We start from the raw sequence: 12,871 nt of genomic DNA on the forward strand, positions 1-12,871 counted from the left end.
ACATGCTGCTGCTGATGACCTAGTGACTGTAACCCCCATAGTTATATATATATATATATACATAGATGCCCCCATAGATATATTACATCTATGGATGCCCCATTGTTCGTTGAGTTCTACTGACATGTATACGTTCTAGAGTCCAATGCAGTATCTATGGTAACACCTCTCTTACAGGGAGATTTTTCAGTGTGTTCAGCAGATTTCCCTCGTCGGAATAATATAAGACAATTTGGGAACTATTATTGCTCATTGCAAATCCATGAAATTTTGTGTAATGGCATGCCTCCGCAATGGCAACAACAGCAGTGGGAATGAATCACTGACTATTGACTGTTGACTACCAAAGAGCGCTCCACTGACTTTGTCCCTTCCCCTATGAACCAAAGGTAATAAATGTCAAAATCAGATATAGATTGACAGATCTACTTCTAGTAATCAATCACTCTTTGAAGCTAGACCTTAGGTCAATAGTCTTTCATTAATAATCTACAGCTTAACCAGCCATGTGTGGCCTCATTGATATTTACTGACACTGCTTTCGCTAACAGCTGTAGTGGCATATGTTTTGGAGTTACAATAAGCATGCATTAATATCTAAGCATGGAAATTATCTGTCTTTGACAGTTCAGTGTTGTTTCTATGTGAATCACACCTTGTTCCTCCTTGAATGCTTCACAAAGGTAGTGGCACTCTTGCTGAATGTGAAGCTCCAGGGTTTTCTTTCCTTCGCCAAAGTGTCTCAGATGGGCATTGGCAAATTTCTTCTGCACCTTCCACATAGACCCATTACTCAAGGCAATACCTTCGTTCAAAGACATACAACGCAAATGTTTGACATTCAACATAGCCTTGCAGAACTGGCATGTCACAATGCCAATCATGCAGTTTAGCATCAGATTCTTTACTCACCAATCCCTTTAAAGACCTTGTGGAAAAGAGGAACGATTGGTCGGTCTGCAAAACTGTCCAACTGAGTAACCAGGGCCTCCTTCACCATTTTGTATCCTGATATAAACACTGTTTTTTCACTGCCCCACCTCAGGCTGTACACGTCTCCATACACCTCAGCCAGCTTTAAAAAGTAAACACAGTGTAACTTGTCAGGAGGTCAGAGATATTCCTACTTACTTAGTTAACAAATAGTTTTTATGGTTTTAATTTTTTTTTTTATGGTTGATAGCCTTCCAATTCTGTCCTGCTGAAGCAGCACACTGATTGGCTTGAAAAGTGTATAGTCCCAGCACCTTTATTGGCTTATTTCCCACAGACAAAGTTCAGGACCATGCACAGATATGTGCAGAGTTTTAATGATAATTTTGAGGGAACAGAGTGGATGGAAAAGCTAGAGTTACATGAGGATATGGCAGGAATTTATTACATGGCTCTTCTTTACAAGGCAAGTAGAACGCTCCATTGACTTGAATGGGATTTCCCAAAGTTCTAGCGGTCATTATTTTGTCCGCTGCGCGTCAGGGTCCGGTTCGCCCTGTCGGGACTTATTTTCCCAATAATGACCGGCGTTCTATAGGCTACATTATCCCTTAGGCCTACTTAAAATAGCCACCAAGCTGTGATGTATATTGGAAATAATGCAGGCTAAGGTCAAATAAATACAAGAAGCTATTTTTTACATTTACTGAAATACATTTATGGGTCTGTATTTAGAATTCTGCTTGATAAAGCAAATGCCACAGTTATGAAGAAATTTACTGAAATAATACAGCAATCTAAGCTAAGAACTCTGGTGGTGATATTTGTTTGTGTGCAGACAATGTGGAATATTATTTTCCTACCTTGTCCATAGTTTTGAAATCTACTCCTGTGAAGACATTCCCAACTACTGGGAGAGGCCATGGTCCAGGTGGATAATTGGGAGGATCTTTGTTTTTGACTATATCCACTACAATCAAGAGAACACAAAAAACCACTAACCATCCTTTTAAGTCAAGCAAATCTAGCAACAAGTTTAGTATCATGACTGGACATGTCCTCAAAAGAGTCTTACTATGTGAATGCCCCTCTGTTGGGAGAGGAGACTATATGCTGTGTTATGTAACCCATTGCAAATTCTTCCTGAGTGAGGGGATGGGATGGGTGGGACTTAGTTCCTTTGTTTATAAAATGTGAAAGTTAATGCTCGATAACACTGTGCAATGGGTGTGAAGTTCTTCCAAAGTAAATTGCTTGAAAAGAAAAAAACCTTGGAGTTATGCCAAATGCAGTGCAGCTGGGAGCTTTGCAGTGTGATTGCTGTGTGAGCTATTTGTTGAATGTATTTGTGTTCCCTTTTTATATAATGTTCTCTTTATATATATAGTGTGTGTGTGTGTGTGTTTTCTGTTTGCGATTACAATCAGTATGTAGTAGAAATTCCCTATTGTGGTAATGGTAATACAATAAGATTTCTATAGTAGACCTAGATAAGATAGTATAGTGGTTATATAATACTTCTATGATGTACACCTCTATAATATATTACTCTAGGGTTCCTAGGCTACAGTCTTAGTAATATTTTTACTACCATATTTATCTGGAGACTCAGTCAGGAAGGTCAATCAGGAAACAGGCTTTATTCTTTTCAACGATGTGCATCATGGGAGATGCACCCACAGTATTCACCAGTATCTCTGTCTATACAAGATTAATCTTAAACTAAAGTTAGGTAGACTGTGTGAACTGCAAGCAGCATGCTATTCAGTTAAAAATAGCAAAGATCATTATGCCTATGTTCACCTCACCTCACTATTTCTTAATCCGTGCTTACAGCACTGCTATGTCCTCAGGAAAAGTAGCCTACCACAGGAATGCTCTTGTAATATGACTTTATTTTAAAGCATCTTATCAAGAAGCACTGGCAGCCAAATTTGCTTGTTTTTATTACAAATTAGCTGGTTTTCAAAATGATGAGACGTCTTAAATTAAGTCAATTAAGTAAAAATGGGAAAAAAAATAGGAGAAAGTGCTAGGAAAATCTCTTTATAAGCTACTAAAACAAGACCACCAACTAGGCCACCTAATATAAGTTGAATATCACTTGGTTAGAAGCAGTTTTTTTGCAATGTGTGGCATTTGCATTTTGTGTCTGGAGGCTGTAGCCTAGTACACACATGCCTATTGTCCGTTCCAATCTGAACAGAACTAGGACATTTGCAGGCTTCAGAAGTAAAACAAAAACCCAGATGAAGTAAATGAAAAGTTGATCACTGTGATCTAAACTTATACAAATAGCTTGGACAACAAAAGATGAGGATGCCGCCGCTTTCTTTCTGTGCTTCTGAAGCAACTCTGAAAGACTGAATTGTTTATGGCTGCTATATACTTGCCAGGATTATAGCCTATGATTTTGAATGCACGCAAAACTGGACAAAAAAAGTATAGAGAAAAGGCTAGAGTGGGCAGAGGCGATTCTAGAGTCTGTGGGGGCCCCAAGCAAAAATTTCAAGGGGGCCCTACCGACCAGTGTTCATCACTATTATGTTAGGCTAAAATAATCTGATACCAACGGAAAATTTATTAAATAAAACCTTTTTTTTTATTCCAAATGTTCCAAACATGAAAAACTTCTTTGGATAAAGTCTATCTTTTATTCTTAAATAAGCTACTTGGTTGACCCATCTCCTGACAATGTTACAATGTTTATTGTTTGCTTACAAGAATTATTAGCATGCAGAGTGAGAAGCGAACTGAAGGAGTTGGAGCTGGGAGAAAAATAGCTGGGCCTATAAACAGGAATGGAAAGAAAACTTTGCGTTCATCTTACCCAGTTTCACAAATGCAAAACCTGTGTATCAGATATGAAACAACGCTGTCACAATAAATAATATTATACCACACTACAAAACGCAGCTATTTGCTCCAAACAAGCACAAAGGCGCAATATTGAAGCGCTGGCCGAGGTCTATGCACAGCTAGCAGGATCCAGTGCATTCTGGTGTTCTTTCTCATATTTGTTTAAGCACCAACTCACAGTCTGATTGGTGAATAGGCTATTTGTAAATCGATATCGTAAAATAAAAGATTTAAAAAAATAGGACTGCCAGAATAATTTGACTGGGCCAAACAATATAAGTGGCGGCAGCTTTGGCCGCCTGTTGCTGACCCATGTCGTAGATTATAGTTTAAACTCGATGAGTTTAATTAAGGTGTGTCAATGATATTTTAATTTCATGTCGACTGAGCCGACAGGGATTTTACATTTTTTTTAAAAGTATAACGCCCATTCAGCCGACCGGGAGTTCAGAACTGCGTTAGGCGTTAGTGTTTATTATCTTCATGACTAGGCCTACAGGAGGAAGGCAGACAGTAGTTAGTCAGTTTGAGGACAATAAACGATGCATCAAAGGGTCAAAATATTGGCACCAAAGAGACCGAGGTGAAGTTAGTTTGATATTTGATATTCGGATATTCGACAGATATTAAAAAAAAAATATGCGGCCTGTTTCACCCCGTGTTTGCAGACAATGTACAAACAGATGACCTGTCTACTTGCTCCCAGCCGACCTTAGGGACCGTCTAAAAAGTACCTTCTGAATTACCTTCATAGTCTTTTTTGTCAATAGCTTTGACATCATGTGACCTAGTGACTCCAAACCAATGCAGAATAGTTATCCTATATGGGACTCATCGGGCACACCTCTTTTTATGATCACTGTATGCACACTGTATTTTATATGAATATTTTGAAGAAAATACATTATTTCCCATAAGGAATGGTCTCCTTTTTTTCAATACCTCCCAAGTCATGTGACCTAGGAACTCCAAACCAATGCAGAATAGTTATCCTATATGGGACTCATCAGACACACCTCGTTTTATTTTGGAAAATGGCCGCCATTAAAAATGGCAAATCAGGCAGATTTTATTGTATTGGTCTTGAGCTCATACATGCCTAATTTCATGCTTGTATCATAATATCTTTGGTCAATTCTGAGCAATAAATCAATTTCTGGGGTATTTTTTTGGCGGCCATCTTGGAAATTGGCCACCATTTCAAGTGGCCAATCAGGTAGATTTGATTGTATTGGTCTTGAGCACATACCTGCCGAATTCCACGCTTGTATCATAATTTGCACGATTTTTCCTGTAGCCGTTCTACTCGCTGTCTTACATGCTGTCTTGCCGTTTTAATATTTTCCCGAATATCCCATATTAGCCTACTGTAGCCTAATAGGCTACTCTCATAACATTAGTCCTGCCATCTGGCCTGTCTCTGTGTTGTCCTGTTGTTACCTGTAGTAATGTGTCGAAGCAGATGGTGAGGCAATGAAATTCAAGTTGACGTAATTTCCTTTTTTTATTATTATTAATATTAAGCTACCGGCAGATTTAAGCCTATGGTACGCTCCCGCGTACGCGGTACTGGTGAGCGCGTGACGAGAATTGCATCATTTTTAAGGCATGCATCGCGTCTTTAAGTCGACCAAAATTTAAGACCGCGCGTCAAAGTGACGCGTAGACTGCGCATGTGTGAAACGGAACTGCTGTAAACACTCCCCTCCAGTAGGTGGACCACATAGAAGAACAACACTTAAACCTAGAAACAAACCTAGACAGAAGAAGACTTGTTTGGTTACCATAACGATGATGGAGCAGAGTGCCTGTCCTCAGCTTGCCTGGTTTTGAGTTACGTGAGACACCACGACATGGAGTCAACTTCGACCGATGTAAAGCCACAATCCACAGATACATTCTTTAACATTATATTTAACGGTTACTTTACCATCTATGGTGTAGAACCCAAAGTATTTCATGACACCACATTTTAGATGAGTTGGGGACGTAATTGTCCACTCAGGCTGGCCGTTCTGTGCGTTATCTTTCATTGTCGAAACAGGGTGGCTGCATGGGCTCATTGTGGCTACTGGCTATTATATTGGCTTGATTTGGTCATGAGCCCTGGATCATAGAGCACTGAATGAGATGGCTAACAATAAAATAAAACGAATCATAGACTGTAGAAATGCGCTACACAGCACTAAAAGCCGAATAGTTTATTTATAGTTCGACTACGGATATTTCACGTCATGTTCGAATAAAAAGTGACAGCCCTACTCCCTGCATAGAGAGCTAACATGACTTTGGATTAAATGCATCTTTTAAAAATGAGCGTAGCCTAGCACCTATTACTGAACAATGCTGAAATCAAATCGCGAAACCCAGAGCCATATAGGCCTAAAGGTATATATCTACAATGCTCAGGCGAAACCCAGTAACACTTGCTGATCGAGATGCATTTTTGCCTGTTCCGTATATAATGCGTTATCAATAGTGATTATAATAATAAAGGGAATGTAGCCTACTGTACCTCTCCCAGGTGCAATCATTATCACCTAGGCTACTCCTGAACAATGCTGAACTCAAATCTCGAAACTCGCCTGTCAACACCGGATAATGCGTTATCATAATAATAATAATTGAAGGAATAACCTAGGCTACCTCTCGCTCTAAATACACCCATTATCACAGTGAGACATTATACATTATGAACACAAATACTTTAATAATTACAGGTTTTTGGTTAATACTTTTTGGTATGAGGCAGGTGTGAAGACTCGATACAAATTTAATTGAGGACATCTGTATGCACAACTCTTTCTTACCATGACACTGCTGTGTTTAGAAAAATGTCTTTACTTTGTATTGCACCAATATTGCTGCCCTCGCGGCACCGAGTCACTTAGCTATAGGCATTATAGCTTTATTACTTAGCTATAGGCTAAGTAGCCTAATAAGCAAGTAGGCTAAGCTAGTCTCTCAGCTATACCAACAGGTGTGCTGTGTGTGTTCTGGTGGATGATAAATGGAGCGATGCGATGGGCCAGCTTATCAAACTTCCCAGCAGACAGGCGAACGTACTCGTGGGGCTTTTTCCTTCATCAGCTCTTCCTTCGTTCAGTGCTGGCACATCCCACGTTCTTCTTTTCTTCAGGCGTTTCAGGCTTCTTTGGTGGTTGTGTCCTACTTTAAGGCTCGACGTACCGCCCCCAGTTGGTGGGGCAGAGTATCACAGTTAATCCGTGGTGCGCAGTCGCTAAGCTTAACGATTTAACGCGCATTCAGGACAGCAGAAGTTGGAGTATGCTTCACGTCCACGGCAAAAATGACGCACGTCTTGGACACGCGCAAATGTGACGCAGGACCATACCAGAGCCTTTAGGCAACAGACAAAACAGAAAACATTAAACAAAAACAGTGATCAAACGAAAAACAAACATGGGACAATGCCCGCAATAACTAGGCCCTCCATAATAACACTTGTCACACACATACGCCCTCTCACGACAGAGGCGAACTCCGAATGCAGCGCTCACTGACATTTTATACCATCGGTCCCAACCAAACCACAGCGAATAATCAATCGCCCATTTGACCTATTCTTTTAAGCCATAAACTGCATTAGCGCACACACTACTCTACAACATTCGTGTTCCAACATCCCCAATGCGCTGCAATACCCTAAACAACAAATAAATAATAATTTTCCTAAACACCCCTGCCTAAATGAGCGCTTCCCTTACAGGAGCGCGCCCCGACCATTTAAATGTGTCCCACCCCCTACCCTACTGTTTGCACCCCTGCATCCCGGAAGACAGGCATACCACAGGTAAGGTGAACATTCAATACATAATACAAACTAACATACAGGCACAGATGGAGCGATCTCACAAAGATGTAAAAAGTGCGCACATGAAACCCTCACAACCGCCCGACGCTATGCTTTGCATCAGACCATTTAGCGATACCATAACCGCGTATGACATTTCAATATTCCTTTGCTTTTCCCCTACAAAGTATACATTCCAATACATCGTCATTCTTTTTTTTTTCCACATGCATCAAAGAAACATTTCATTTACCGCACCAGTCCGTATCCGTATATAATTTTCTAACACAAACTCCGGTCCCATTGTTCTACAACTGGCGGGAATGCGCCCAGCCTAGTGACAGACGCGGTGTGCTCTGTCATATTACCCCCTCAAGAGTCTTCGTCCCCGAAGACCCTCGACAGGAAGTCCGCAGTCACATTTTCTGTGCCAGCCCTGTACCGCACAACAAACCTGTACGGCTGCAGGGACAGGTACCACCTAGTTACCCGAGAATTTGTGTACTTCATACGATCGAGCCACTGGAGGGCCCAATGGTCTGTCTCCAGTGTAAAGTCCTTTCCAACCAAATAGTACCTTAATGAGTCCAGTGCCCACTTAATCGCCAGACACTCCTTTTCAAAAGTTGAGTACCTTTGTTCTCTAAGAAATAACTTCCTGCTGAGGAAGACCACCGGTTTTTGTTCACCGGGCTCTCCCTGCAACAGGACGACCCCTAGCCCCACCCCTGATGCATCAGTCTGCACCGTGAAGGCCTGTGAAAAGTCTGGACTCTGCAGTATTGGGCTCTTGGTTAGACAACTCCGCAGCTCATCAAAGGTCTTAGCACATTGCTCTGACCACTGCACATGATTGGGGCTAGACTTCCTGGTAAGGTCAATCAGTGCTGCCGCCCTGCTGGAAAACAGTGGTATGAAGCGCCTATACCACCCCACCATGCCCAGAAAGGCCCGGACTTGGCGCTTGGTGGTTGGCACAGGTGTCTCCAGGATAGCACTGACCTTCCCTACTTGTGGCTTGATTGTCCCCCCTCCGATGATATAGCCAAGATAGTGCACCTCTGACTGGGCTAAGGTACACTTTTGGGGATTGAAAGTCAGGCCAGCCATTTTCAGCCGCCCTATCACATCTCACACAAGAACCAGGTGCTGGTCCCAGGACTGGCTGTGGATCACCACATTATCAATGTATGCTGATGCGTAGTCCCTGGCACCCTCCAGCACCTGGTCCATGAGACGTTGAAGTGTCGCTGCTGCCCCCTGTAGGCCAAAGGGCATGTAAGCAAACTGGTAAAATCCGAAAGGTGTCCGGAAGGCTGTGAACTGCTTTGAACCCTCCGCCAATGGCACCTGCCAGTACCCCTTGCTCAAATCCAGGGTTGACAGGAACTTTGCATTGCCCAGGCGGTCGATCAAGTCGTCCACCCTAGGCATTGGATACGGGTCAAAGGAAGAGATTGCGTTCAATTTCCTAAAATCCATACAGAACCTTAGTGTTCCATCCTTCTTGGGGACAAGGACAATAGGACTGGACCATTCGCTAGTGGACGGTTCTATGACACCCATCTCCCGCATAGCCTCAATCTCTTGCTTGATCTTAGGCAGGAGTTGAGCTGGCATGCGGTAACATGGGAGTCTCACTGGCCCTGGTGATTTCACATGAATCTGATGCTCCACCAGGCTAGTCTGGCCTGGGATCTCACTGAACACTCCTGCCGGAATACAGGCCCTCAGCTCCCTCTGCTGGGCCTTGGAGAGGTGTGACAGCTCAACCCTTGTCTCCTTGGGCTGCGCCACTGGAAAATACTGTTCTTCCCATTCTTCTTCTTCTGCAACTGCCCTAGCAAACAGCTGCTGCCCCACAGGATGCTCCCTGGCCTGCCATTCCCTGAGCATGTTGATGTGGAAAGTTTGGTTCTTTTTCTTTTTGCCGGGGGTGGCGATCATGTAAGTGACCTTACCGGCTCAGCTGAGGACCTCATAAGGCCCCTGCCACTTGGCTAACAGGCTGTTCTCCGAGGTTGCATCCGGTCTCGCATTTTTAAGACATAGGATAAAATGTTAATTCTCTGCTCTGGCTGTTCACCCTCCCAAGCTTCCTTGAGAACATCTAGCGACCCCCTCACCTTTCTCCCATAGAGCAGCTCAAAAGGTGAGAAGCCTATGGAAGCCTGAGGAACCTCACTATAGGAAAAAAGGAGGTAGGGTAGCCAGTCATCCCAATCGGAGCCGGTCTCTGCGACAAATGACCTGAGCATACTTTTAAGTGTCTTATTAAAATGCTCCACTAAGCCGTCCGTTTGGGGGTGGTAAGGTGTTGTTTTCAGGCCTTTTATACCCAGGTAGTTATACACCTGCTTCATCAGCTGTGATGTAAAATTTGTCCCCTGGTCTGTAAGAACCTCCTTGGGTATGCCCACCCTCGACACTAACTGAAGGAATGCATTGGCCACTTGTCTAGCCCGCACATTTCTCAGTGGGAACGCCTCTGGTTATCTTGTTGCGTAGTCCATGATCACTAAGATGTACCTGTTGCCCTTATGGCTACGCTGTAGTGGCCCGACGATATCCATAGCCACCCTGCTAAATGGGACATCTATGACTGGCATTGATACTAATGGGGCTTGATCCCTCTTCTTATTGGGTGCGGTCATCTGACGTTGAGGACAGGTTTTGCAGAAGTTCACTATGTTGGTATACATGTTGGGCCAGTGAAACCTATCCACAATCCTCTCCCAGGTCTTGTTCTGCCCTAGATGCCCACCCCACCCACTTGAGTGACCTAGCTCCATGACCATCTGACGTGACCTTTGAGGAAGTACCAACTGTTCTTCCTCTTCCCCATGCCGATAAAGAATGCCTCGCTCTAATTTGTACTTGGGCCCTAGTGCATCACCTATCTGATCCTCAACCAAGTCTTTAAAGGGGACCTTGGCAACTATTTCAACTTAATAAACCCGTTTAGAAATCATTTGGATGGTTAAATGACCTGTTCCGGTGAAAATGGTGACTTTCCCCGCTGCGCCTAGCGTCCCCAGGCGGAAAACCAACCTTGCAACATTGAGACTACCGTCCCGGAAACGGTTGAGTGAAAGTGAGAAACAAGAAACGAGTGAAAAGTGAGAACAAGTGAAAGTGAGAAACAAGAAACTCGTTTTAAATCGTGTTTCTTACCTTGTAACATCCACATAGTTCTGCCAAACTTATGCTAACAGTTCGCTAGCTTGTAAACAAATCCATGTGCTTTATCATTACCTTTTCACACAGTTTGAAATAGCATAATGTGCAATTTCTCCAGCAGAGGGGGAAATCCTGCCAAGTTTCCGTTTAAACAAAGACTTGATTGAGGCGTCTTCTCTTTGTAACTGTCTGATATCAGTTGGTATTGCCAGATCAAAATCAGCTCCTAAATTGGGCTGTGGATCCCTCTCATCTAGTTGAGTACCCTGGAACTTCTCTTTCCTCCTAAGGTTCTTAGATTTTGGATGTGAGCCCACTGGAAAAGGTAAGGACTAGCCGTCACCCCTGCCTTACTTTGTGCCCGTGTAATTGCCATGTTACAACTTTTCTCTGGCTCAACTAGTGAGGCTAACCCAGGAATATCCTTTCCCAACACCACCTGATAAGGTAAGTTGTCAGCTACTCCGACTGTGACTAGGTAAGACACTCCCTCGACTTCCAGATAAACATCTGCTGTGGGGTAAGCTACCTCATCACCATGGATACAACGAATTACCAAATTCTTATCTGAGTGGACCTTCTCCTTTGTTAGGGATAAAAAAACCATATAGAATTTGTTTGTATGAGACATCTTCTGATCCATCCTACTTTAAATGAATTAACTGTTTCAGAGAAATCCAGGAAATCTAACCCACCCTGGGCTTTAAAACTAGATAATACCTCTTTTTTTAGTTTATGTGGTTTATTTTTCCAAATGAAATCCAAAAAGATTTTGTTTATCTCTTTTATAGTTTTGTCAGTGATAAATAGCGGAATGGAGGGGTATACAAAATGAGACAAACCATCCACTTTTGCTAGGAGAACTCTGCCCAGCATGCTCAAATCTCTTTGCAGCCAAGAATTAAGAATATTCTTGGCTTTAATAATTTTCCCTGAAAAGTTTAAAGTTTGCCTATCCTTTATTTCTTTAACTATTTGAATACCAAGATACTTAACTGTATTTTTTATTGGAATATGGTGTATAAAGCTATCTTCACACTCATGTATAGCCAAAAGTTCACATTTAGAAACATTTAATCTCAGACCAGAAGCCTCAGAGAATTGCTCAACTAAAGATAAAGCATCCAATAATTGAGACTTATCATGCAAAAATAAAGTTGTATCATCCGCCAGCTGAGCAATCTTAATAACTCTTTCAAAAATTGTTATGCCCTTTAGTTCAAGGTCATGAACAATAAATAGAGATAGTAGTTCAGTAACCAGCAAAAAGAGAAAGGGAGATATCGGGCAACCTTGTCTGACACTTCGCTTAATATTGAATCTTGTAGATGTATCACGGTTAATGATAACTAAACTGTTTATTCCTTTATAAAACATCTCAATTATACTAATAAATGAGTCACCAAATCCAAATAATTTAAGGGTTTGCAGTAGAAATGAATGCTCAATGGTGTCAAAGGCTTTATAGAAGTCTAGAAAAAAAATAAAAGCTGGGGATTGAATCGCATCAGCATAATCTAAGAGATCAAGCACCAGTCTGATATTGTTTGTAATATGTCGGTTCTTAATAAAGCCAGACTGTGTCTCTGAGATTATACCATCAAGACCAGATTTCAGTCTGTTGGCATAAACCAAAGCCAACATCTTGTAATCAATGGTCAGAAGCGAAATTGGGCGCCAATTATCAATTAAAAGTCTTTGCCTGATTTAGGAATAAGGGAAATGATCCCTGTTTCATAGTTGTAGACATTTCCTTACGTTTTATGCATTCGTTGTACGATGTCAAGCAAAGGAACTTTTATGTGTTCCCAAAAATTAATATAAAATTCAACTGAGGCCATCTATGCCAGGGGCCTTGCCTTTTTTCATGGAGTGTAGAGCTTTTCTAACTTCATCAAAAGTAATTTTAGTAATAATCATCTATAATTGGAACATATTTCCTTACTTTATCCATAAACGTAACGCATCTACTGGTATCAAATCTGGAAGAATAAAGCTCACTATAGAACCTAGTGACAAATTTAGAAATCACCATAGGGTCATTACATTTATTTCCATCAATGTTGAGGGAAGTTAAAGCCTTCC

The 12,871-nt window shown here is 42.0% G+C and overlaps 2 protein-coding genes across 4 annotated transcripts in view; one reads left to right on the forward strand and one right to left on the reverse strand.

Annotated features, from left to right (window-relative positions):
• LOC125300140 (cytochrome P450 2J2) overlaps positions 1 to 12,871 on the reverse strand; it is a 38,735-nt gene that overhangs the window by 4,874 nt on the left and 20,990 nt on the right. For 2 of the 3 annotated variants that reach the window (XM_048251737.1, XM_048251738.1), the window contains exons 2-3: positions 913 to 1,075; positions 656 to 805 (exon numbers count right to left, since the gene is read on the reverse strand). In XM_048251737.1, the coding sequence (XP_048107694.1) occupies positions 656 to 805; positions 913 to 1,075 (313 nt within the window). Of the gene's footprint in view, positions 1 to 655; positions 806 to 912; positions 1,076 to 1,796; positions 2,044 to 12,871 lie in introns of those variants that run through there. The other variant, XM_048251736.1, reaches the window with a different exon arrangement.
• LOC125300137 (cytochrome P450 2J2-like) overlaps positions 7,584 to 12,871 on the forward strand; it is a 36,875-nt gene continuing 31,587 nt past the window's right edge. The window contains exon 1 of the mRNA XM_048251733.1: positions 7,584 to 7,606. The gene's annotated coding sequence lies outside the window, so the exon portion shown is untranslated. The remainder of the gene's footprint in view (positions 7,607 to 12,871) is intronic.

Source organism: Alosa alosa, chromosome 9 (assembly GCF_017589495.1).
Source record: "Alosa alosa isolate M-15738 ecotype Scorff River chromosome 9, AALO_Geno_1.1, whole genome shotgun sequence".
Lineage (NCBI taxonomy): Eukaryota > Metazoa > Chordata > Actinopteri > Clupeiformes > Clupeidae > Alosa > Alosa alosa.